A 26025-nucleotide genomic window follows, 5' to 3' on the forward strand; every position below is an offset into this window, starting at 1 on the left:
GCAGGTCCGGGTTTTATCTTATCTACTCTAAATAAATATTTTGATAGAATGATGGTAAATGGGTGAGCCTTGTACAACAGCTTCAGAGTCTGATATTACCTTGCTAATGACTTGGGAGAAGCTGCTCAATCTCTTTTAGCTGTGTTTATTTCCTCCAGCCCGTCACACTGGAGAATGCTGGGCTTTCACTCATGATCTAGGGCTAAGCCACAATGTCCTGGGAGTCAGTGAGTGAGGAGTGGTTACTGCTCTGGCCACACAGCTCCCCCAGTCCTAGCTTCCAAGAAAGGAGCTAATAAAGGAGATGGCTCTAGCCAATTAACACCAGCATCCCCTGGCCCACTACCCAAAGCCAAGAAATTCAGAGGCTTTTATATGTGTGATCTGTCTTCCTTTCCCTCACCCTCCCCACCGCCCAAACATCAGAATCACTAGAGAAGACAAATCTGGTGGACTGGCCAGGGCCCTTCCTATGTGCAACCCTAGGTGGTACTCCCTTCCTTCCTGCTGTGGTGGTAACGAATCACCTGCAGGAAGGCACACCGCCTGGTCAGCCCCCTCGCTTCCAGGGCAGTCCTCTGCTCAGCAGCAGTGCCTGGCACCATCTTTCCTCTCTCACTGCCTGCCCCTCTGATCACCCTCTCTGCTGTGTGGCAGGGATGACATCCTTGCCCTGCTTGTCATTTGCAGGTAGAACAGGGAGTTGGTCTAACTGTCCAAAGCCACATTTGTTTAATCCCAGCAAAGAACAAACCCATGGGAGACCCACCATTAAAAGGCAGCTCAGGCTCTCTCTCAAGGAGCTCCCAGAGGCGTCCCCCGGCACCCAGCCCTTTCATCAGCTCCGAGTAGAAAGAGCTCAGACCTGAGGACAAGAAGCAAACATATCGGTCACCGATGCCAGGAAATGATCATCTGCTACTCCCAGACCTCTGTGGACAGTAACAATAACTTGCTTTTGATATAAAATCTGTTACCTTTCAAAAAAGGATTTGAGGCAACTACCATATTCAAAATTCCCTGTCTCATACCCTTGTTTGCCCTCAGCTTCTCCTCCTCCAATTTCATTGATTTCTAATAAAGATTAAATGTTTGGGAATTTACAAATGCATAGAGCCATAGTAATCAACCACTGAATTAAAATCACTATGTTACAGAGAAAATCTACCTAGTCAAAAAAACATAACAATATAAATAAAACACTTACTTAAAAGGAATATAAAACATCTCAATATTCATTTTAAATTCATATCCACAAAATCAACCCCCCCCCTTTCAGTCAGTCAACAAATAGAACTTTTACTAGGCTAAAAACTGAAAAGTAATTTGGAAATGTTAAATATTCCAACCATCTCTTTTTAAAGTCACCTTTGAACTATGAATTAATTAATGACTTAAAACAAACAAACTCTAAGTACACTAGGCCATGTCAACTGCAAGAACATAACACTTGTAATACTTTCCCTCAGTAAGGATGCTGCAAAAATACTATCCAAATATTCTTTCTAAGGTATTTTTGTGCATATATTCGTGGAAATTTGTGCAAAATACAGTGGATCAAACTCTTCAGGTTAAATTAAAAATGCACTGGGCAGAAATAGATCCAGATAAATATAGTCAACTAATCTTTGACAAGTGAGCAAAGGCAATTCAATAAAGAAAGGATACTCTTTAACAATGGTGCTGGAACTACTGGACATCCACATACAAAAAAAAAAAAGAATCTAGACACAGACCTCACACCCTTCACAAAAATTACTCAGAATGGATCATAGACTTAAATGTAAAAAACAAAACTATAAAACTCTTAGAAGATAACATAGGAGAAATCCTAAATGACTGTGGGTTTGGTGATGACTTTGTAGATAAACACCAAACACATGATCAATGAAAGGAAGAACTGATAAATTAGATTTCATGAAAATTGAAAACTGGAGCTCTCCAAAGAGAATGAGAAAACAAGCCACAGAGTGGGAGAAAATATTTGTAAAAGACGTATCTGATAAAGGACAGACATCCACGATATAAGAACTCTTAAAACTCAACAATAAGAAAACGAACAACCCAATTTAAAAATGGGCAAAAGACCTGAACCCAAAGACCTCACTAAAGAAATACAGATAACAAATAAGCATATGTAAAGATGCTCCACATCATATGTCATCAAGGAAATGCAAACAAAACAACAGCGAGATACCACTGCACACCTAACAGAATGACGAAAACCCAAAATTCTGACAGCACCAACAGCTGAGGAGGATGTGGCGCATCAGGAACCCTCTTCCACTGCTGGTGGGAATGCAAAATGGTACAGCCACTTTGGCAGTTTCTTACACTCAACATACTCTTTGCATATGATCTAGCAATCTCATTCCTTTGTGTTTACCCAGAGAAGGTGAAAACTTATGTCCACATGAAAATCTGCACATGGATATTTATAGCATCTTTAGTTATAATTGCCAAATCTGGGACGTAACCAAGATGTCCTTCAATATGTGGATGGACAAATAAACTGTGGTACATCAGACAATGAAATATTAGTCAGTCCTAAAAAGAAATGAGCTATCAAGCCCTGAAAAGACATGGAGGAATCCTCAATGCCATTTACTAAATGAAAGATGCCAATCTGAACTATAGGACATTCCGGAAAAGGCAAAACTATGGAGACAGTAAAAAGATCAGTGGTTGTGAAGGGTGAGGGGATGGGAGAAACAGGCAGAGCAGAGAGGATTTTTAGGGCAGTGAAAGTATTCTGTATGATACTGTGATGACAGACACATGTCCAAACCCATAGAATATACAACACCAGTGAACATAATATAAACTATGGACTTTGGGTGATGATGATGTGTCAGTGTTGGGTTTGTCAATTATAACAAATGTACCACTCGGATGGGGGATGTTGATACTGAGGGAGGCTGTGCTCATGTAGAAGCAGGAGATATGTGGGAACTCTCTATACTTTCCCCTCAATCCTGTTGTGAACCTAAAATTCCTCTAAAAAAAATTCTGTTAATAAAAAACAGAAAGGAAGGAAGGAGTCGGAGGTAGTTCAACAGAGTAGAGTTTAGACTCTGGAAAATAGAAACAAAACAAAATGGCCCTGGATAAACAATATGTGGTCTCTCCATACAGTGGAGTATTAGGGTCATAAAAAGTAATGAAGTACCAACCCATGCTACAATGTGGGTGAACTCTGAAAACATTATGCTATGTGAAAGAAGCCAAACATACAAGGCCACATATTATGTAATTCCATTTATAGGAACTAAAGTAAACACACGAAGACACAAAGCAAACTGTGGTTGCTAGGGGCTGAAGAGGGGAGGGATATGGAAACAGACTGCTTAATAAGTACGGGATTTTCTTTTGAGGTACGAAAATATTTTGGAACTAAGGTGAGGTGGTGGTTGCACAATGCCATGAATGTACAAAATAGCACTGAATCGTAAACTTTAAAATGGGTAATTTTATGTTATGTGAATTTCACCTCAATAAAAATAAATCAGAAACAAGATATCAGGTTCAGTAGGAAGATGTCAGAGCATTCTCCGGTGCAAAACAAGCAAGCATGCTTTTCTTCAAACAGCACTCTGACCCTCTCTCAGCAAAGAATGCAAGTAGAATTTGTTTTTGTTTTTCAGCATGCGGTTCTAAGCAGAAAACAACATCTAAAAATTCTTATTTATTGAATAAATAAAATAGAATTTCTTGCTTGAAGATTCATTATGCAATTATTTTGAACAGTGAGCTTTACAAAAACATTCAAAATCTAATTCAACTTGTTGAATAAAGTTCCTGTAGCCTTACGTACCTGTCTGGCTTGTAACTGTGGGGAGACGGTGTGCTAACAGACTCCTCCACATCCACCTGTACCTTTTCTCCTTCCATCACCAGACAGCAGGTATCATACAAGACAGCGACCAGAGATGTGGGACAGCCTGCGGCTCTGAAAGCCAAGTGACCCCAGACCTCGAGCACAGACAAACCTCAGCAGCCGTTTCTATAACGGGGGAGGTAACTGACTCCCCGCAGATGGGAACTGTGTTTCCAACCTACTTCTGTGCAAGACACAGTTGTGAACTTGTCAGGACAAAAAGTAAGACAGTGAACACACCAAATCAGACGTGGCTTCTATCAGGTCAAGTAGTTTGGAGAAAAGCGGGTGGGAGGAACAGAGAGACTTGAGAAAGATCAAGTCAATTTGTGGCAGAAAACGTACGGAGAGGGGAGGAAAGCTGACTGTGGTCAAGCATGGAACGTGAACAGAAAGGCCATAGGGAGGGGACGTGGTAGTAGGTAAGTCCACTCTGAGGCAGGCCAGAAGACCTGAAGGAACGTGACCAGCCAGGTTTGAGACCCTGCAGCCCAGCAGGCTCAACCCAGGGGTGGAGAGAGACCTAACCACATCACCGGCTCCTCCTGAACTGACCCTCTCACTTCCCAAGCCACTCAGCACCCTGAACCGTGTTAATCAGGTTTTTCTTCAAGAGCAGCCAGCAGAGGGGCGCGTCTGCCTTCGGCTCAGGTCATGATCCCAGGGTCCTGGGATCGAGCCCCGCATCAGGCTCCCTGCTCGGCGGGGAGCCTGCCTCACCCTCTCCCACTCCCCCTGCTTGTGTTCTCTTTCTCGCTGTGTCTCTCTCTGTCAAATAAATAAATAAAAATCGTAAAAAAAAAAAAAGCAGCCAGCAGAACTAAAATGCTATTTTCAGGGATCTCTGGAAATCTCAGTCCAGAAAATATATATCCTCACTTGCCTGCAGATGTCTAAGGAAAAGCCTCTACCTTTAAACCCTGACAATAAAAATCTCAGGTTGAGGTGACACTGTGGGATACCAGACTTCCGTTGATCAGACCTCAGGCTATTTATCTAACCTTCCTATCTCAGTCTTCAAAGAAAGGAATCAAAAAGCAGGAAATCTCTTGCCCCTTGTTGGCTGGGCATGCCAGAGAGGTACAGAAAAGAGAACCTCACTGACTTCCCACATATTTGCTTCCATGGACCTTGCTTCCCTTTAGCCAGGAATGGACAAAAAAGCTGAACTCTGAGAGATTCCTGACAAAAGCAGGCAATTCTGTTTCATGAACTTTCTAATTTATACCGTTCGATCGTTCATCAATTTTGAACATGGTTGACTTCTTACGAAAGGAATTTTATTCCCCAGTGATTTGTCAGTCGGGAAACTACCACTACTACAGGACTGTGGGTTTGTGTTCACAGCTGTTCAGCGCTGTCCTTCCCCCTCCCCATCTCCTAAGGCCAAAGCAAACAAGCTGTCTTAATAGGCGAGTTGGAAAATACGGCTCCAGTACGACCCCAAGCTCAGTGAGCTGCAAGAGGCCTGTAAAAATCCTCAGCTTCCCAGCCAAGTAACTGCCCACCTACATGGGATCACATTCATATCTTTATTTCTTCTTTCAAAGTCAAGTTGGACTAACATTCTAGGAAATGTTTTTTCAGTTGGAAGTTAATTGATGAGAGGTGGTGTAATGGGAAAGTTAAATTTTTATTTCAGAAACAACAACCTGATTTTTAGTTTGTAACTCTCAAGCCTATTTAAATTATATACCTCCAATGCTTAATCCAACCCAGAAAGCATACATTAGGAAGGACGAGAGTTCACCCACGGTCATGTGGGCACTGCCCATCAGCAGCCCTCCTTTGTACAAGACAGAAAGCACGATCAGGTTCCCGGAGAGCCCTGTCTGTCAAATGAAGAAAACAGAGATGTCAGGTGGGAACCACAGACCTAAATGCTACAAGGATGAACATGGCCTATAATTTCCTTTTTACATTTAACTATCACAACAAGATTTTTCCAAATAGTAAGTTTTAATGTGAATTTCAAATAAAAAAATACTTTTGAAATATTACAGTACTTGAAGGAAATATACTCATCAACAGGAAAACCTAGAAGCTAAGACACCCATCTGATTCCTATTTTACTCAATCTATTCAGTTTGCAAAGGAAAGAACAATATTAAGAACTCCCTCCATAAGAAGGAGATGAATATATAGTTAATATGTGTGTTTATATATTCTAATGTGATACCCCGAGCAAAGCTGGATAAGCAGTTGGAGTCCTGTCTCTCTTATCTGCCTTGAGCGTTGTCAGGTGCGTGGTCTCTGGTCAATGCTGCCTTATCTGGGCCTCTGCTTCCTCCATGTCCCTAAATCATGACCATTATTGAATCACCTGAAGTTCTTTCCAATTTGAAGATGCTATGGATTTCCCTTCATGGTGATTTTCTATTCAGTGTCGTATTTTTTCATACTTCTTTCTTGAGATACACTGAAGTTATTTTGGTTAATCCTCAGTGGGTCTCAAACTGCCTGCATCAGAATGACCTGGAGGCCTGTTAAAATGGATTGCTGGCCCCTGCGCCAGGGTTTCTGATTCATGGGTCTGGAGTGAAGCTGAGGATCTGCACATCCAGCCAGGTCCCAGGTGAAGCGGATGCAGGTGGTCTGGACCACACCGGGAAGCTGTCTGATCCCACGCTGTTTTGGTCTCATTACCCACTTCCCTTTGTTACATGTAGCGGTTTTCCTCTTCCTTCACATAAATAGTTTATGAATGCTCACACCTAGTCTTGAAGTGGAAGAGAATTATTTTCTATTCATGGCAAAGTCACAGAATAAAAATGTCTTTCAGTCATAAGATCCACCCTTTGCAGTCTTTTTAAAATGATCTACTTACTAGCTTTGCGCAGTGGCAGTATCATAGCCAATGAGGTTTATCCGAGGCGTGATTATTGCTAATTGAAAAAATAAATAAATAAATAAAATGATCTACTTACTGCTCCGAAGAAGCAAGCCTGAGCAAATGCTTCTTTCCTTGCTAACTGCATCACGCGGTCCACTTTGCTGGTGTATTTCTCTATTTCAGTCATTTCTTTACCAAAAGCTCGAACAGTTCTTATATTTCCAATACGTTCCTCAGCTAGCTGGGAGAATAATAAATACATTTCAGGAAAAGGAAAGTCACATTTCAAGATTCCTACAGGCAAGTTAAAATGGGGCTCTCATTTTTTTTTAAAGATTTTTATTTATTAGACAGTGAGAGAGGGAACACAAGCAGGGGGAGTGGGAGAGGGAGAAGCAGGCTCCCCGCTGAACAAGGAGCCCGATGTGGGGCTCGATCCCAGGACCCTGGGATCATGACCTGAGCCGAAGGCAGACGCTTAACCGACTGAGCCACCCAGGCACCCTGGGGCTCTCATTTTTAAGACATTATCAATAGAATGCCGCTCAGGATACATGACTAAGTCAAAAATAGGTTACAAAGCAGAGTATATGACCAATCCTATTTTTGGAAACAAGTATTTATCTATACATACAAACACCATATATAAGTAGATAGAAAGACAAACAGGAGGGCTAATAAACAGACACTGAAATATATTTTTATGCAGAGAAAAAACATAAAAAGGATAGATTTTAAAATGTTAATAACATTCATTCTGAGAGACAGGGTTGTATGTGTTATTTTCCCTCTTTATATTTTCCAGCTTTCAGTTACAAACACACTTGGTTTTTGTAACATGAAAATGTAAGTTATTTTTAATTTTTTTAAAAAATACAGTATTGGATAGCATTACAAAGCTTCACTTATTAATTAATAAAGGACAGAGTGTCATGCAGAAACTATCCTCAAAATATAATTAGATTTTCCATCCTATAAGAAATAGTGATGGTAAAGCACTAAGGAGTTCATACAGTGTTCAGTCAAGTGGGATCTACGCCAAGGTGTGGGTAGTAATGTAGTCTAGAAGGCAGAGTATTTTAGGTTTCTAGGATCTTGAGGGCTAACTTAAGGAAAAGTAAGCACATTTTTGGAAAGCCTAAGTACATCTCTTAGGGGGTGCCCACTAGTACCTGGACTCTGAGTTCATTCTAGTGGAGACCATACAGGGGAGCAGCCTTTACCTGAGTGGCTTGTGCCAGGGAATCCTGTGTAACTTTGGTTAGTTTCCGTAGATAACGTCCATAAACCACAGCAAGGATGGATATTGGAGGCACCACACTCAAAACAAAAGTGGCCAGATTTGGTGAGACAAAAAACTGTCAAAAACAAAAGCCAAAATGTGCTTGTTACACAGAGTAGCAAGACATTCTCATTACCTACTATAGGGGTGTGGGTGTGTGTGTGTGTGTGTGTGTGTGTTTAAATTAACAGGCAGGTTTGAAGGTGCTGTCTCAAAGTTGTACACCCTGTTTTGGTGGAACTTTTCGGACATCTTCAATCTTCATAAAACTCCACGAAAATTCAGCATGCCACACAGGGGTAACATGGCAAAGCTGCTGAAGGAAGGATGGAAGTATTCTCCCCTCCAGCGCTGTACCCTTGCTGATACAATGCTGTATACAGTAGGCGACACTGGTCAACCACAGAGGAGAGGAAGGCAGGACAGGAGTAACGGAAGGAGGCCCATGCGGCTCCATGCCGACCAGACCACACCAGGAATTCTGTGTTCCAGTCTGGGTCCCCTCGAAGGCACTGAAGAACCAGAGCAACGTGTCTCATTGAAATGGCCGAGAAGGCAAAGACACCACAAAAACCCGTATCAAATGAAGATGAAAGAGGACTCTCCGCAGGGGGTGGAACTAACAAGTGGGAGAAGAGTTAGAGCTGTTTCCATACCTCAGAGGAATGACGGCTCAGCAGGACAGATGCGAACTCAACATAAGGAGTTTCTAACTGGAGTTGCTCAAAGAGGAAGTAATCAACCTCTATAGAAATAACACAGTGAGTTTTCCTGTCAACCCTGCAATTTGGTGACTGGATTTTAAACGGCACTAGCATCTTTTCAACAAATTGTTAAAATCTGCCAAATCTCATTTGCACAGAAAGTAGTATAATCAGCATAAGGCTTTCTTAAAAAGCTGAGGAAAAGTTGCACACGGAAATGTACGGTAATAGATGGATCAACCAATCATTCATTCATTTTCTCATTCAACAGCTCGTTACTGAATGCCTACACATGCACACGTTATTCCAGGCACCTGGAAGATAAACTGACCCATGTGGAGTTTTATCCAAGGGGAGAGCTAGATAGCAAATGGGTAAAAGAGGGACAGAGAGAACAATTTCAGGTGTAATAGGGTCTTGGAAGAGCAAGTGACAAAGGCCCTGAAGCAGGAATGAGCTTGGCACCTTCAATTTATGGAATGACCCCCCCGAGCAGACAAGTCATGCAGTTCAGCAGGGCCCCGGGATGATGGCTGCCAGCAGGACACACGCAGGGGGAGTGATGCAATCAGGGCAGGTCTGATGGTTCTGGGGCCTGACTACACGGGACCTCAAGCAAACCATCTGCATGGGGTGCCCTCTGCGGTGGGGCAGGAAATGCATCAGTCCCATTCCATTCCATAATCTGATGTTACCAGCTCAGTCTGCAACACGTCCGTCTGCTCTGGATTGAGTGCTACGTGGAAGCAAAGAGGACATAAGCCCAAGCTATTCCACTTGGGGGATGGGAATAATTACAGTCCTCGTTTAGGGATCTGGAACTGCACTGCTTAAAATGACAGCATCACATGGCTACTGAGCACCTCAGATGTAGCTAGTGTGACTGAGAAACTGAATTTTTAAATTTGTTTAGTTTTAATTAAAATTTAAACTTAAAAATGAATATTCTATTTCTATTCAGTTATTGGTAAGGTTTTAGGTATGTCTGGAAAACCTGGTACGTCAGTCTACTTTTTCAATGGCAAATTTTATAAATCTAAACGAGGATGAAATATTTCCAATGAAAATTTAGCATCCGAATTGAGATGTTCCATAAGTATAAAAGACATTGGATTTTGAAATCTTAATATGAAAAAATAATATTAAATTTCAGATTAATAATTTTTTATATAAATTACATGTTGAACTGATACTTCGTTTATATTGGGTTAAATAAAATATATTATTAAAGTTAATCTCATCTTTATTTTTGCTTTTTAAAATGTGGCTGTTAGAAAATTTAAAATTACCTATGTGGCTTGCATGACATTTCTCCTGGCCAGCAGCACAGGTCTGATGAGTGAGGTAAACAGACAGGACAGTGCTCAAGCCACCCAGTTAAGGCAGGAAAGAGGCTGTGGGGGTAGAGAGAGCTCACTTCAGTGGAAAATAGATCTACTTCTGTGTACAGAAGGATGGAATTTACCCTCCTCCGAAAGGCAATGATTCCTTGGTCTTGTCAAGTTTAACACTGCCTTTTGGGGGGCAGGGAGAGAATGTAACTTACAATCTTTCCTTTAACCCAACTGCTTGGCACCCAAAGGGCTCCCACCACCTGTTGCTCTTTTCTGCAACATTCTTTCACACAGCCTTAGAAAACCCAGGCAATAATGTAATCTTTGCTAAATGTAACGGTCCACTCTTCCAAGAAGTCATTCTGGAGAAACCAAGGTGGCAGGGGGCCACACAGGAAGAGGCCATCTCCACATCACGCAGCCTCTGTGACAGCACTCTTGGCTAAGTGGCTTACAGGATGATGAGAACAGCTCAACTTGAGCTAATCTCATGACTGAGAGGCCTGGAACAGGCCAAAGCCCTGACTAGAAGGTACCAACACAAGCCAGGCCAACATACCATCATGCCAATGCCAACAGAAGCCTGGGCCCCAGCCCGGAGCCCATCCGAGAGGTTTACGGTCACCGAGCGCCCTAGGAGTGCGGTGTCTGAGGAGAGGCGGTTAATCAATTCTCCTGTGCGAGTCTTGTCAAAGAAAGCAACTTCTTGCCTCAGAACAGAGGAGAATAACGAAGTTCTCAACCTATTCACAATGCGCTGACCTGCAAAAGCAAACAGGAATGGCATCAGCTTGGGTGCAGCCACCTAATAGGTTGCAGCTTGGCCCGAGGTCATCAACCTCTTCTGAGCACCACAGCCTCTGAGGCATGTCTGGTGCCCTGTATCCACCTGGTGGGAACAGACTCACCTGAGCCCTGGCATATTGGCAGACGTGCACCGGTAACAAGCACTGATTTTCTCTTAGCAACCATATACAAACTGCGGATGTGGAGGACGGGGTACAGGGATAAAATACAGGATCTCTGAGAGATGTTTAAAAAGTATTATTTACAAATAAGCTTTACTACATTAACTTCTCAAAAGCTAATTTTGTTCCTCCTTGGCAATCCTTTTCTGTATTGAACTTTCAAATGGCAAGCACTGGTTAATTATCTATTTTATTAGCTAAATACTGAGAAGCGACTTAGAGTCTGGCATCCCGGGCTCTGGGATTACTGTGGTAGTCCCCCACCTGTTAACAACCAGGACTCATCACGGAAATGCTGTAAAAAAATCATTGCCCCAGTGCCTACTGAAGGGGAAACACAAACATGGAGCAGATAAGGTTTCCACAGTTCCCTGGAGGAGGCTCAGAACTCCAGCCTCCTGACCACGGGCCGTGTCTGCAAACCTCCCATCAGACAGGCTCCGTCCCTCACTTCACTTCGTGTACAGGGAGAGTTGAGAAGAGAGTGCCTGACATAAAACAATTCGTAGCTCCAACGTCTGGCCATACATAGGGCTCTGTCCCCGCTGAACGTGATGGCAGGAGAAAAGAGGAACAGACGGCCTGGAGCACACGAACCTCGAGCCCGGACAGCCCTACGTGACGCCACTCGAGGCCTCTGGAATACCTCGCTCGTGCAAGGCGAGGGCCGTTTTACCTGAAGTCTGCATGAGGTAGACGCGAACAGCGTTGGCGGCAGCGCCACACAGGAACATGCCACTGAGCACCAGGCAGAGGCGGGTCAGCTTGGAGAGGCAGTCCACGGTGGGGTTTGTGTAAATGACATCGATGATCTTTCCCAGGAAGAAGGGGGCAGACATGGTGATGACACTGGACACGGCCAGAAACCCAACTGCGGCTAGAAAAACACAAGCAGCTCTCAGGTCCATGGGCACTTCGGCAAGGGGCAGGGGGCCAACTTCACCACGCTTCTCTCCCAGAGCTGCCATCCAGAGCACGCGCTGCTCTCATGTGCTGGGAGTTTCCTTCCTTTTGCTCCTGGACCCTTGACTAAAGGCAAGAACCCAGGGGGTTCCAGGGACACACGAGTAGGGTGGCTGTAGGGAGGCACTGATCATACCCAAGTACCCAGACAAAATGACTTTTGCTTTACCCAGGTCTGATCATGTGAAGACAAGAATGACCAAGGACTAACTGAAAATCTGAAGGTCCATTCTGACCTCCCTCCCTGCCTCTTGCTCTGGGTGTTCAGCTCAGATAACCTTTTTCCTACATTCATGCTATCCATTGTCATTCTCTGGCATCTAACTGTGTCTTTGCTTGAAGATCAAACAATGCAGGTAAAGCACTTGATTATGTATACCATTTCCAAAGGCTATTTAAAGTTTTGAAATAGTATACTGTTCCTGGCACCCATTACACACGTGATATGTTCCTTCTTAATCTTATTGCTTTGGGGAATAAAGCACCAGAATACCAGCATGATATGGAAATAGATAATAACACAATTGTTCACACATCTAAAAAACAGGGGAATAGAGTCTTATCAGAAAGGAAAATATTGAGAAAATCCAATCAGGAACAACACACACCCCAGGCAAGTAAGTGCATTCACAAAAAGAGGAATGCAAATTTATACTACAAAGATATACCAGTTTTCATCTATTAGATTGGCAAGGATCAGAGTTCGATAACACACTGTGTGGGTGAAGCTGTGGGAAAAGAGGCATTTACACTGTCAGTGGGTGTGCAAAGTGGTACAACTGCAATGGAGAATGATGTGATCATTTTGGTTAAAATGTGAAAGTACATTCTCTTTGATCCAGCAATTCTACCCCTAAGATTTTAACTTAACATATACTCCCATATGTGTACACAAAAGATGTACCTTCGAGGATGTTCATTACAGCATTACTTATACCAGCAAAGGACTCAAAGTATGCAAACAACCACCAGTGGGAAACAAGTTAATCAATTAAGAAGCATTTATTTTATGCATCTTACACAGTCATTCAGAAGAATGAGGCAACTCTCCAGGTACAGACATCACCAAGATACACTGTTAGTGAAAACGGCCTGAGACACAAATGTTAACATTTGCTCAGTGGCTCTTAAGTTTATATACACACAGAACATCTCTGGGGTAGTAATAAGAAACAGGCAAGACTGGGGTTGGGACACCTGGGTGGCTCAGTCAGTTAAGCATCTGACTCTTGATTTTGGCTCAGGTCAAGATCTCAGGGTCATGAGATTGAGGCCCGCATCAGGCTCTGCACTCAGCAGGGAGTCTACTTCTCCCTCTCTCCCTCTGTTTCTCCCCCTACTCTCTCTTTCCTTAAAATAAATAAAATCTTAAAAAAAGGAAGATTGGGGTGTTTGGGGGCAGGGTACAGGCCACTGCATGCCTTTTGAGTTTGGTCCTATTAGGAACCCAGCTAGTGCCACCACCACAGATTCCATGGTGAGGCTCTAGATGACTACAACATGAACTGACCCCTGAGAGAGGGGAGCTCTCACACCCCACAAACAGCAGTTGCTTCTCTTTGTGTTTTGCCTAATGCCAACACTGCAATTAAAGGTATTGTTTTTATGTAACCTTAATAAAAAGAGTATACATTGTATTATTTACAATACTGAGATATGGAAGCAACCCAAGTGTCCACCCATACATGACTGGATAATGTGGTGTGTACACACACACACACACACACACACACACGACTATTAGCCACAAAAGAATGCGAGCTTGCCATTTGCTATAAGACGGATGGACCTAGAGGGTATTATGCTAAGTGAGATAAGTCAGACAAAGAAATGATTTCACTTATATGTAGAATATAAAAAACAAAACAAATGAATAAACAAAAAGTTTTAGACTCTTAAATACAGAGAACAAACTGGTAGCTGCCAGAGGGAAAGTGGGAGGGAGTACTGAGAAATAGATAAAGGAGATTAAGAGGTACAATCTTCAAGTTATAGAATAAGTAAGTCACAGAGACCAAAGTACAACATAGGGAAGGAATATAGTCAATAATACAGTATTAAATGCTGTTTGGTGACAGATGGTGACTACACTTATCGTGGTGAGCACTAAGTAACAGATAGAATTGGCAATTCCATATATTATACACCTGAAACTAATATAACATTGTACATCAACTATACTTCAATTAAAAAATAGTTTTTATATTTAAAAAGAGTATAGAGCAGAGCACCTGGGTGGCTCAGTCAGTTAAGCGTCTGCCTTTGGCTCAGGTCATGATCTCAGGGTCCTGGGAGCGAGCCCCACATTCCGCTCCCCTGCTCCGCGGGGACTCTGCTTCTCTCTCTCCCTCTGCTCCTCCCCCTGCTTGTGCTCTGTCTCTGTCAAATAAATAAATAAAATCTTTGAAAAAAAAAGTATAGAGCAAACTCAGTGCCAACAGTTTCAGTTGGCAGAGCTCTAGGAGAAAGGAGAGCCTTTTAAGTAAGGACGATTTCACACAATCACGCTCTTCCCTCCTCGAGGCCTTCTGACATCCTCTTCTCGAGAAGACCCACTCTGACAACCTTATTTAAAATACAGATACCCAATACTGGCTGCCTCATTCCCTCATTTTCCTCCTAGCACCCCCCACCTTCTGGCATTGTAAACATTTCACTTGTTTATTGTCTATCTCTTCATTAGGACATAACAGACTTTTGTAAGAATTTATTTTTAAGTAATCTCTACACCCAACGTGGGGCTTGAACTCACAACCCCAAGATCAAGAGTCACATGTTCTTCTGACTAAGCTGGCCAGGTGCCCCAGGACATAAAAAAGATTTTTGTCTGCTTTGTTCACTGCTATATCTGCACCCCACAGACACATAGTAGAAGTTCAATAAACACCTGTCGAATGTACTTTGGCAAAGAAGGCACAAAAGTTTATCAGACCAAAGTTCCTCAGTTGTCTAAATAGGAACGTAAGATCTGGCACCTCAGAAAATCCAGATGGAAATGACTCTTTGCACAGAGCCGGAAAGTCCCTGTGTCTGGCTTAAAATCCCATAATCACAATTTAACTGAGTAATGTAAACCTGGCCAAGGGCCATTTCATTTTGATGTAAGACCTGGGGTCTTGTTTCAAAATGCCACGCTCCTGACGATAGGGCCCAGAGGGACTGAAAGCCCACAAGGCACGCAGAACTAACTTGGGATTCCGCACTTCACAACTGTGGTGAACAGGCATGCTCCAGAAGGAGGAGTCCTGGGGAACAAGGGATCAACCCGAGAAGCCTTTCGGCTTCATCTTTCATCAGTAGCTAGTCTCTCCAGTCTGTTCATTCACTCTGGCAAAAGCTTCCCAGAGTATAATGTATGTGAAGTGCTAGAAGTGTTCTTTTCTCCCTCCCTCCTCCAGGGTTCTAATTCAAAGTTTTGATTCCAAATCAGAATCTGTAGTTTGTGAATAAAATGCCCTATGATTTTGATTCTGAACACTAGTTCTTACACAATAATGATAATGACTCCAAAGAGGAAGGAATTTAGTTGAATCCAAACTCATTCCAGCATATCCCCTTTTGCCTTTTAATAAAAAAAAAATTATGTTTGTTTTATTGCCATTTGTGTCCTTTTCGTACAAACTGAATATAGACAAAAGTAAAATAAAAGTTTTTCAGCTTTTGTTTAGATGGATTCCTGTTAATGGAGGTTTTATTTACTACATACCACTGTCTTAGACATTAATGAATAATTTAGACTTGCACCCTATCGTTTCAGATTCCTCCCTAAACCTGACATGCTGACTATACTACAATCCTTCTGAAATCCTTCTCCAACTTTTTTCTGTGGTTAAGCCTCTTGCTTGTTCCTATCCTTGCCTGATGGGACCCCAGCAACTCTTACGTATCTCTTGACAGGTATCTTCAGGCATCTTTCTGTTATCCTCATTCTACTAAATCATGGCATCCAAAAAGTGAAAGAAATATTCTTCAAAAGAAGGGGGACAGAAACCCTAAAATGCAGTTAACTCATGAAAAAAACAGACGTTTGGGATGGGTGGAAGAAGCTGCACAGCATGCCCATCACCTGCTAGACATGGTACCCATCTTTTAAGGATTCATCTGACAATTTGGCAGGTACAGCTAAGTCCAGTGTCATTCCAGGACTAAAGATGAAACAGAAAAATGAGTCCCCACCACTGTCTGAAGCATTTGGTAGGCACTATCTCCTTGAATCGTCCCCCAAATCCTCTTATCCACATTTTCAAAGGAAACTCAAGCACAGAGAGGCGAGGGAGCTTGCCCAAGGTCACCCAAATCATATAATGCAGAACCACACTGAGACAAAGCCTTCATCTTACTACATTCGAAGTAGAGAAAAGGGCACAAGCCTGGGGATTGGGGCAGGCCAGGAAGGAGAATGCCTGCAGGACAGAGTTGGAACTGGGACCTCATGGCGCAAAGGAAGAAGTACTAAGAAACAAAGTGGAGAGGTAGTGGGTTCTTGATTATAACGTGGAATAGGGAATTTACAGAATGGCAGGCTAAGAGGGCTTTAAGTTGGGTAGTGCTACAGTCAGCTTTGCATTTTATTTATTGATTTTCTTAAAGATTTTATTTATTTGTCAGAGAACGAGAGAGAGCACAAGCAGGGGGGAGCAGCAGGCAGAAGAAGCAGGCTCCCCGCTGAGCAAGGAACCCAATGTAGGACTCAATCCCAGGACCCGGGGATCATGACCTGAGCCAAAGGCAGACGCTTAAGCGACTTGGCCACCCAGACGTCCCCAGCTTTGCATTTTATTTTTAACTTATTTTTTTATTATGTTATGTTAGTCACCATACATTACATCATTAGTTTTTGATGTAGTGTTCCATGATTCATTGTTTGCATATTACACCCAGTGCTCCACACAATGTGCGCCCTCCTTGATACCCAGCTTTGCATGTTAAATGATCCACTCTGGCTGCAGAGTGAAAGGGGAGGGCTGGAGGCCAGCATGACTGCAGACAGAGACTCCTTAGAACACGCTAGTCCACTGCTCCAGGCAAGAGGGACTGGAGGGAACCAGGGCAAGGGCAGAGAGGACAAGGAGGGTGACAAGGACAGGGGATACTTTTATGAACTAGGCTCTACAGGACCTGAGGATTGGCCGGGTTTGGGGAGCATGTTAGGAGGACAGGTTCTAAACTGGACCTTGCTCTGCCATCTAGCTGTCTGACCCCCAGTGAGTCACTCAACCTCTCTGTGCCTCAGTGTCTTCATCTATAAAATGGCAATAAAAGTTATACCTCCTTCATAGAAATATTACAAGGAGTAAATTAAGTGCATATATGTAAGGCATCTGATACAGGGCCCAATATCTAGTGAACAATAATCACCTATTATCTTCATCACTGTTACCATCACAAGGAGCCAAGAATGTCTCCGGCTGTGGCAAAGGGGTTCACACAGCAGTCCACTCTCTGAGAGGAGGGACAGAGCAGAAAAGGCAGCTTTAGGGAGGAAGGCAACTTTGGTTTTTGGACATGTTGAGTTTTCAAGTGTCCAGGAGACATCTCCATGGATGCAAGGTGGGTATTATGGGGCACAAAGGAGGAGAAGGTATTGCAGGTTAGAGGGTGAGGTGAAGAAACCTGGCATCTAAGCTGGATAGGGAAGGAAGTGAAGACATCAGGGGCTGGTAGACTAGCAGGAAACAGAGTTTAGGAAACTGCTCAGTTCATGGAGTAATCTGCAGAACAAAGATCTTCCAGACTGTCAGCTTGTGCTGAAGACTGAGGCATCTGGGCCAAATCTGCAATAGTGGGAGGCCTGCCTTTGACTCCAGAGCTCGCTGTTCAGTAGACATATGATGTACTTTCAAATCTTCTGCCACATTAAAAGAGTAAGAGTGGGTAAGATTAATTTTAACAATGCATTTAATCCAATATACCCAAAATATTAATCAACCTGTAATCAACATAAAAATAACGAACCGTACTTTTTTTCATACCAAGTTCTTTTAAAACATGGTATGCATTGTCTGCTTATATCAATTCCAACACGTTTCATAGCACAGCTAGAGAATGTTAATGTTTTCTCTGAAATACAGTATTTCCAGAGCAAACAAACCTCCTTGGCTTTCTGGAGCAGTCTCAATTTCAGAGGTTCAGCCTCACTGTGCCGGCAGTACTGTCCTTGGAAGAGCCTCCGTCCTGACCTGGGCTTCAGGAAACAGCCATTCTAAGCACGGCTCACCCTCTCCTTGCTTACTGCATTCACTGGTTTTATCACTCTATTCTTTTTGGTCACTTCATAAAATATAACTATACATTCAGCAAAAGCTCCTGGTGGGCATCAGGTTCTAAGAATGGTCCTAATCTCAAACCACACAAGTCCTTATCAGTATTTTAAATGAGGGGCACCCTCCCCAGTTCTCCAGAGGCCTCAACTGAACGGTGTGGGTGGAGGGGTGGAGGTGTACCTTGCTTGCACAGTGTAACCAGGAACCTGCCCGGGAAGTGTAGGGAAGGCAAGCTGGCTCTGTGTGCACCTCCAGGTCGGCATTGTCATTATAACCTCACAGTTCCCCAACGACCCACAGCTCACTCCTGATATCAATTTATGCAGTGTTCCCTGCCCCTAACTCAATGGGATGGCTACAGCCCTCCACGGCCTCCGTCTATCTGCCAAACGCAGCAAGGGGCTCGGACAAATTACTTCTTATCCCAGCAGTCCATCCACAGGGGCTCCTCGATGAGCTCCTGTATCTTTGAAGACTCCTCTGGCCAAGGCGATAAGATGAAGAATTATGAGAGAGAGACTGGAGAGCAACTTTGTAAAAGGCCATGACTATAGGATGATGGTGCGAATTCCTATACCAAGTGAGCCGCAGGGGGGCGAGGGCAGGTGAGGGGACTGCAGTGCCTTTGGGAGGAGAACGGGAACAATGCTAAAACTCTTCTCTGCACACATGTGGAAACATTTCACATGGTAGACCCTGGTTTTAAAGTTTCTGATATAAATTACTTCAGATCAAAGTGTTCTGCTCACAGGCTTCAAGTGGCATACTCAGCAGATTGCTGAAGACAGATGAAAATATTGTTAATCAAATGTATAGCTGAATCGTTGAAAAAGGATTTTTGCATTTGTTTTCCTAAAAATTGGCAAATTAACACTGGAATTTCTTTTCTTCAGCTCAGCTTTTTTTGGTTTCTTGATTCACACACACACACACACACACACACACACACACAGCTCTTTATCCACAGCATTTCAGAGAGATGTGCCAACATCTGAGGCTGCTCTTACGATAAGTTACAAATTAATGATGACACCCCACTTCCTTTTAATCCCACAAATGCCAACGTCCAGATGGGCTTCGATATATCATATATAATGACTTTTAAGGAAACCATATGTCCTAGTAAGGGTTTTTCAACAGATTTCCTTATAAGATACAATAAGTATTTATTATCTGTTTAAAATAAATTAGTGTATCAAACTCGGACTTATTTTCTCAGATTATATGTTCACAATTATTCAATGAGGCAGATCAAAATCGCTTTTTTTTAAAAGATTTTATTTATTTATTTGAGAGAGAGAGAATGAGATAGAGAGAGCATGAGAGGGGCGAGGGTCAGAGGGAGAAGCAGACTCCCCGCTGAGCAGGGAGCCCGATGTGGGACTTGATCCCGGGACTCCAGGATCATGACCTGAGCCGAAGGCAGTTGTTTAACCAACTGAGCCACCCAGGTGCCCCAAAATCGCTCTTCTTAAAATAAAAGGAGGTACAGCTCTGACTTCATTTAAAGCTGTCTTCTCAACACACTAGCATGGTAGGACATGTGGGAACGGAAGGAAGGTACAGGGATGATGATTATGAGAGAGGCAGGGCTGAGCTACCCAGAGGGCTGAGCACATGTGGGCACCAGCAAAGTCTGATGCCTAAAACACCTTCTCGGCACCTGATATTTCAGAAATAAAACAAAACTGGCTTTCCTTGCAGTCACTCTGAGTTGCATATGGGAATGGCAGACATACCCTGTAGTGCTCAGGGACTCTAAATTTGGGCCTCAATCTGGGCCTGGTGGGACCATTATTTATTCCTTCATCTCGGGCACTCTGAGCCCCTGCTCTGTGCTGCACACATGCTAAGAACTAGACAATCAGACACAGTGCCTGTCTCAAGCAGCTCACAGTCCAGTGAGATTATCTAGTCTCAAAATTTTCTTTTAATAGGGTAAAAGATCTTTATTTCCATCAAAATCTACATACGCCCAACTGAGCAATGAAATAAATTCTCTTTATACCTCGGTGATACCAAGAATTGCCCTAAGCTTCAACAGTCAGCGACAGGTAAAACATTCCTACTCCACCTGCCTTCCTCCACATCACAAATGACTCCCTAAGAAAATCCTTTCTAAAGCAATAGTTTTGCAGCAAAGCGTGCGGGCTTCTCACCTGCTTCAAGGGCTGCATCTGACAACCTCACAGGCCCTCGCCCTCATCATGGCTGCAGTTTTATCTCTAGTCATATGATTATTTCATTTATGTTTCCTCCCCATTAAACTGGAAGCCCTAGCAGGAACAGGAACTATGTTTTTTTCTGCTCGCCAATGTAACCCCATGCATGGCCTACCATATACTGAGCGGGCTCAATAAGTATTTATTAAAGAAATGAAGATTTAGGGGAATCTCAAAAACCTTTAGATCTTAAAAGGCCCTTGCATGTAAACATTTCCCCAGCTACGGTTAAAAATGAGGAACTACAGGGGCGCCTGGGTGGCTCAGATGGTTAAGCGTCTGCCTTCGGCTCAGGCCATGAACGCAGGGTGCTGGGATCGAGCCCCACATCAGGCTCCTGGCTCAGCAAGGAGCCTGCTTCTCCCTCTCCCTCTGCCTCTCTCCCTGCTCATGCTTTCTCTTCTCTCTGTATCTCTGTGTCTCAAATGAATAAATAAAATCCTTTAAAAAAAATGAGGAACTATAGAAAATAGTTCTAAATACATTCATTTCAATTTCTTTAAAAAAATTACTCAATTATGATTTAGTTGGGTTATGATCTACAATTTCTCATAGTTCCTGGAGTTCACAGATCGCCGATCATGCCAGTGTTTGATTTTTTGAAGAGCTAGTAACTTCCTGCTTACCACTCAGGGAGGCAAAAAGCACCTGAAACAAACCTGAAAGGTTTCCATTGTTTTGCTTCACATAGCAAAAAATTGTTGACTGTTTAATAAACTTGCCTAAAGCAAATAATGTTTTTACTTATTTTTATTTAAATTCAATTCAGTTAACACATAGTGTATTATTAGCTTCAGGGATAGAATTTAGTGATTCATCAGTTGCATACAATACCCAGTGCTCATTATATCAAGTGCCCTCCTTAATGCCCATCACCCAGTTACCCCATCCCCCACCCAGCTCACCTCCGGCAACCCTCCATTTGTTCCCTATAGTTAAGGGTCTCTTACGGTTTTCCTTTCTGTTTTTATCTTATTTTTCCTTCCCGTCCCCTATGTTCATCTGTTTTGTTTCTTAAATTCCACATATGAGTGAGCTCATATGGTTTTTGTCTTTCTTTGACTCACTTCGCTTAGCATAATACATAATGTTTTTAAGAAGTACTATAACTGCGTGAAACAAAACAGGTATATTTTTGGCCAGAATAAATTTCAAAATGTAAAAGGGGGGGAACCCAGCTCATTCTGAGAATGCTGGCAATGCCAAAGCAGAGCGGACCCAAAGATTCCAACAATGAGATGCTGTTCCACTTGTATAATGTGTGTCAAGCTAAGAAAACAAACATAAAAGACAACTGACAACAGGTTCTCGGCCAACCTGAAAGGCTTGACAATGCTACCGAGAGGTGAGCGCTCCATTCAGCACTTCTTGGTAAAGATCCCCATGTACAAAGCCAGCCCGTCCCTCCTCACGGTGTTACAAGTGGCCCAGGGTCTCTCTGCCGCCCCCACCGTGTCCCGGGACCACGCGCTCTGTAAGGTGTGCTGACCCGCAGAGGGGAAGAGGACAGAGAAAGCCCTACCTGCCAGCCTCCCGCGCTCCGGATACGCCAGCCCCAAGAGCTTCTGGGCCTCCGAGCGCCTGGCCACCGCCGGGCGCAGCCGCGGCTTGTTTCCGGGAGTAGCCGCGGCCGCAGGCAACGCCGGCCGGCGCTGCCAGGCCTCGCCCCCTACCCGGGCTGCGACTGCCGGGCCGCCCCGGAGCCCGGCGCGCGGGAGCCGGGGAGCGTCTGGCCCGGCAAGCGCCCGGCACCTGCTGGCGCCGGGGGGCCGCGCCCACAGCCCCAGGAGCCGCACGAGGCCTGCTCCACCTCCGGGGCCGCGGGGACCCCCGCCCGGGCAGCCGCTTGTGCAGCGGCGCGGGCCTCCCGCGGCTCCGGCATCCCCGAGAAGCCTCGGCCTCGCGCCCCAAGGCCGCGCCGGCCACAGGCCCGTCAACTGAGGCAGGGGCCCCGGGACGCCGGCGCCCAGGGTCCACGTGCTGGCGGCCGGGCTTCGCCACAGGAGCAGCCGCAGCGGCCAAGCAGGGGGGCCGTGCATGGCGCCGCGTCCGACCCGCGCGCCTCAGCCCGCCTGGCCCGGCGCGCACCGAGTCCGAGGACCCTCCCGGCCCGGCCGAGCAGAGGGCGTGAACGCCCGCCGCCCCGCCCGCTGTCACCCGCCGTCACCCGTCTCATCTGGCCCGCGGCCCCTGCGCACGCCCCGGGAAGCGCCCGCCCCATACCGGTCCTAGCCCCGTTCCTCCGCCCGCACGGGTCCCCGCCCCCGAGGGCGGTGACCCCGGCCCTGCACCACCCCCTCCAAGGAGCCCCCTCCCGCCTCGGACGCCTTCCCCGCAGCGCCCCCACCCGGCTGCCGAGCGTCCGGCGCGCAGCCGGCGCCGCCAAGGACCGGGCTGAAGAAAGCCCCGCGCGCCGCTGCGCCTGCGCACTACCGTGCGAGGAGCTTTTTCGCGCTTTTCAGTTTCCTCCCGTAAAAAAACCTGGAAGCGGCGCGAGCCTTTTCTCACGCCGGAGCACTCGGCGGAGCGCACAGACGAGATCACACGATGACCGGTGAAAGGATGTGGCGGCCAGACTGCGAGCTGGTCTGGGCTTGGGGCGGGTCCGCTGCCCCGGCGACTCAGGCTAGGGCTGGTCCTGTCACCCTGCGTCCCAGTACCGAGCACCGGACTGAGACGCAGAACACTGGTGGAGAGGACATCGCTGCGGGTCAGCGCAGTTGTGGGAGGCGTTGTGGAGGAGGTGGTTGGCGAGCAGTGAAATTGGGTAACTTTGAGTACAGAGGACCGGATCATTTCATAACTTGAACCAAAGTGCAAAAGCAGACACGGTCAAGGCACTCCGGCTGCTCAGGGCGAGAAGACCAATCCAAATGCAATGTAGTATTTTAGTACACGTGCAAGGAAAGCCAGAGGAGAGGATCCTAAAACCCACGGGGCCGCAAGGAGACTTCATGGTGCGGGCATCTCTACGCTGGGGATTGGGGAGGGGAGCGGCCTGATTCTCTCACATGTAAGAGTCGTGGTTGAACAAGATGGATAGATTTTTGTTGACTCGTAATTTTACAGGGTCGATACTAGGGTAAGGCTAGTGAGTGACACGTGCCTCACTGCAAAATTTTGCAAAAAATCGAAAAAACCCCCACACTTCAATAATCAAGATAAATATTTTAATGTAATATTTTTAAAGTCAAAATTTCAAAAAAATCAAAATTAATGCAAAAAATCCATGATAAGCAATATATCAAAACTTCGAATGCATTTTTGCGCTTGCATGATCCCGCCTCTCTCTTCCCATCTTAATCCCACCCCTGAAAGTCTTATTTACAGAAATAGGCAGTTAGCAGCTGGCCTAGTTTACCGATTTTTAAAAAAATTTTTGTTAAAATATTATTTATCTTGATTAGTGAGACTTTTTAGACCCCCTTTAAGCTTCACCCCCAGCAGAGTGACTCACTTCACCCTACTTGCGGCCTTGGTAGGCAAGGAGTGTAGGACTTTTGAGAGGAAGTACCGATAATAAAAAGATAGTGTGGAATTAAATAGTGCTTTAAATGTCCCGATGAGCAGGAAGTGAGCAGGAAGCATGTTGTCCTTTAAATTCCAACCTCTTAGACCAAGGGGAGCATGGAGTGCCCCCCTCCCCACCCAAGTTAACCACGACTTACATTAGCCTCTCATTGGTGTCTAAATTCTAGAATGCAGGGTATAGATTGAAATCAACTCCACTAACTTATGAGTAGGCGTGTTCCTTTTTGGAAAGATTTTATTAGGTGACTTTTAAAAAGCCAGGAGATAGTGCCTCATACCCCACATTATACGTTCCCACTTAAACCCCAGCTGAAGCAATGTAAAAAAAATGACATTCTCCCAGTTGGAAAGTGACAATTTTAAGTCAAATCTAACCTTCCTCTGACTTTCTTTTTCCCATTTTTCAGAAAACAGTTGCCGCTCCAAGGGCTAGGGGAAAGCAGGACCATCCTTTGCTTTCTGCCTTCCCCGGAGTGATGTCCACTAGACTTATTCAACAAGCACTCTCTGGGGCCTGGAGTCTACAGAAAAATAACTTCAAGTGTAGTTGATTAAAAAACAAAACAAAACAATTGTTGATTGTTCGCATTTCTAAAAATCAGGCAGGGGGCGCCTGGGTGGCTCAGTCCTTAAGCATCTGCATTGGGCTCAGGTCATGATCCCAGGGTCCTGGGATGGAGCTCCTCATCGGGGCTCCTTGCTCAGTGGGAAGCCTGCTTCTCCCTCTCCCACTCCCCCTGCTCGTGTTCCTGCTCTCGCTATCTCTCTGTCAAATAAATAAATAAAATATTTAAAAAAATAAAAATAAATAAAAAGGCAGGTAATAGGAACACAATTAACCCTGACAAAAATGTCAGGCTAAAAATAAAAATCCTTTCCAGCCATCATATAATATACAAGGCAAGAATTATTTCCATAGACTCTAAAGAAAATGTCCATGGCTCTTAAAAATATATATACGCTGGGGAAATGGAGTAGGGAATAAATACTGGCAGAACGATCACTAGGACTTACATAATCATCACACCAAAAAAAAAAAAAGAGCTACTTTAAATAGGTGTGTGTGTATATTCAATATATATTCATATGAGAAGAGAAGGTTGTAATGCAAAGCACTAAATATATATGTTTTGCATATGTATATATGTTATATGTATTTTATTGCTTTGCATTCCTAGGACCTCTTCCCATTTAAAAATAAGGATAATTTCTCTTTGCCTTTTTAAAAGTTCTTTGGCCACTGCAAAAGGCAAGAAATACTCTGAACTGTGTTTGGGAAAGTAAGACTCAAACACTTAGATGTGAATGGATTAATAATATAAAGTATCATAGAAAAGCAAGAAAAGGCTGTGTATTAATTCTGAGACAACAAAAAAAGTCCAAATCCTGCCTCACTGACAGACAGAAAGGGCTCTTGGTGGAGGTGTGATTGAACCAAGCAGTAAAATCTGGCCCTCAGTGAAGAGACTCTTAATAGGTTTAGTGGCCAACAGGTGTTGAGTTCAAAAAGGATGTCTTTTGACGGAAACTTGAGAGCAATTGGGATTACTTCAAGAACAGTTCCACCTGTGGGTTCCTGTGCCTCTCAAAGGGCGATAAGTGTTCTCACGTGGACAGCAGGAGGGGCCCTGTGAAGCACAGTAGCACAAGAAGCAAGCACAAGGGGTGCCTGGGTGGCTCAGTCGTTAGGTGTCTGCCCTCAGCCTAGGTGATAATCCCGGGGTCCTGGGACTGAGCCCTGCATCAGGCTCCCTGCTCCGCGGGAAGCCTGCTTCTCCCTCTCCCACTCCCCCCTGCTTGTGTTCCCTCTCTCGCTGTGTCTCCCTCTGTCAAATAAATAAATAGATCTTAAAAAAAAAAAAAGAAGAAGAAGCAAACACAAATCTTCCTGGTGTGAAGCCTGTGATCTGATGAGGGCGGGGGTGGGGTTGTCATTTGACCTTAGTACATTTCTTTTTCTCTTAACTCAAGCTTGCGGTTCATCCCACGAAGGACGGGAGTGGCAGGGCAATGACTGAAGGTGGAGCATGCAGTTCAGTGAAGCAGGA

The 26025-nt window shown here is 44.5% G+C and overlaps 1 protein-coding gene and 1 pseudogene across 1 annotated transcript in view; one reads left to right on the top strand and one right to left on the bottom strand.

Moving 5' to 3' along the window:
* The window catches only part of ABCB10 (ATP binding cassette subfamily B member 10), a 34431-nt gene extending 11864 nt beyond the window's left edge, over window positions 1–22567 (bottom strand). Inside the window, exons 1-7 of the mRNA XM_028104606.1 lie at window positions 21969–22567; window positions 11675–11875; window positions 10590–10792; window positions 7934–8068; window positions 6805–6951; window positions 5574–5709; window positions 770–865 (exon numbers count right to left, since the gene is read on the bottom strand). Of these exons, the coding sequence (XP_027960407.1) occupies window positions 770–865; window positions 5574–5709; window positions 6805–6951; window positions 7934–8068; window positions 10590–10792; window positions 11675–11875; window positions 21969–22485 (1435 nt within the window). The 5' untranslated portion in view covers window positions 22486–22567. The remainder of the gene's footprint in view (window positions 1–769; window positions 866–5573; window positions 5710–6804; window positions 6952–7933; window positions 8069–10589; window positions 10793–11674; window positions 11876–21968) is intronic.
* On the top strand, window positions 6706–6788 carry LOC114210385 (U4 spliceosomal RNA; annotated as a pseudogene).
* Window positions 22568–26025: the final 3458 nt, after the last annotated feature.

The sequence above is a fragment of the Eumetopias jubatus genome, unplaced genomic scaffold (genome assembly GCF_037043125.1).
Source record: "Eumetopias jubatus isolate StellerSeaLion01/CBP00866 unplaced genomic scaffold, mEumJub1_p1.0 scaffold_17, whole genome shotgun sequence".
NCBI classification, from domain to species: domain Eukaryota; kingdom Metazoa; phylum Chordata; class Mammalia; order Carnivora; family Otariidae; genus Eumetopias; species Eumetopias jubatus.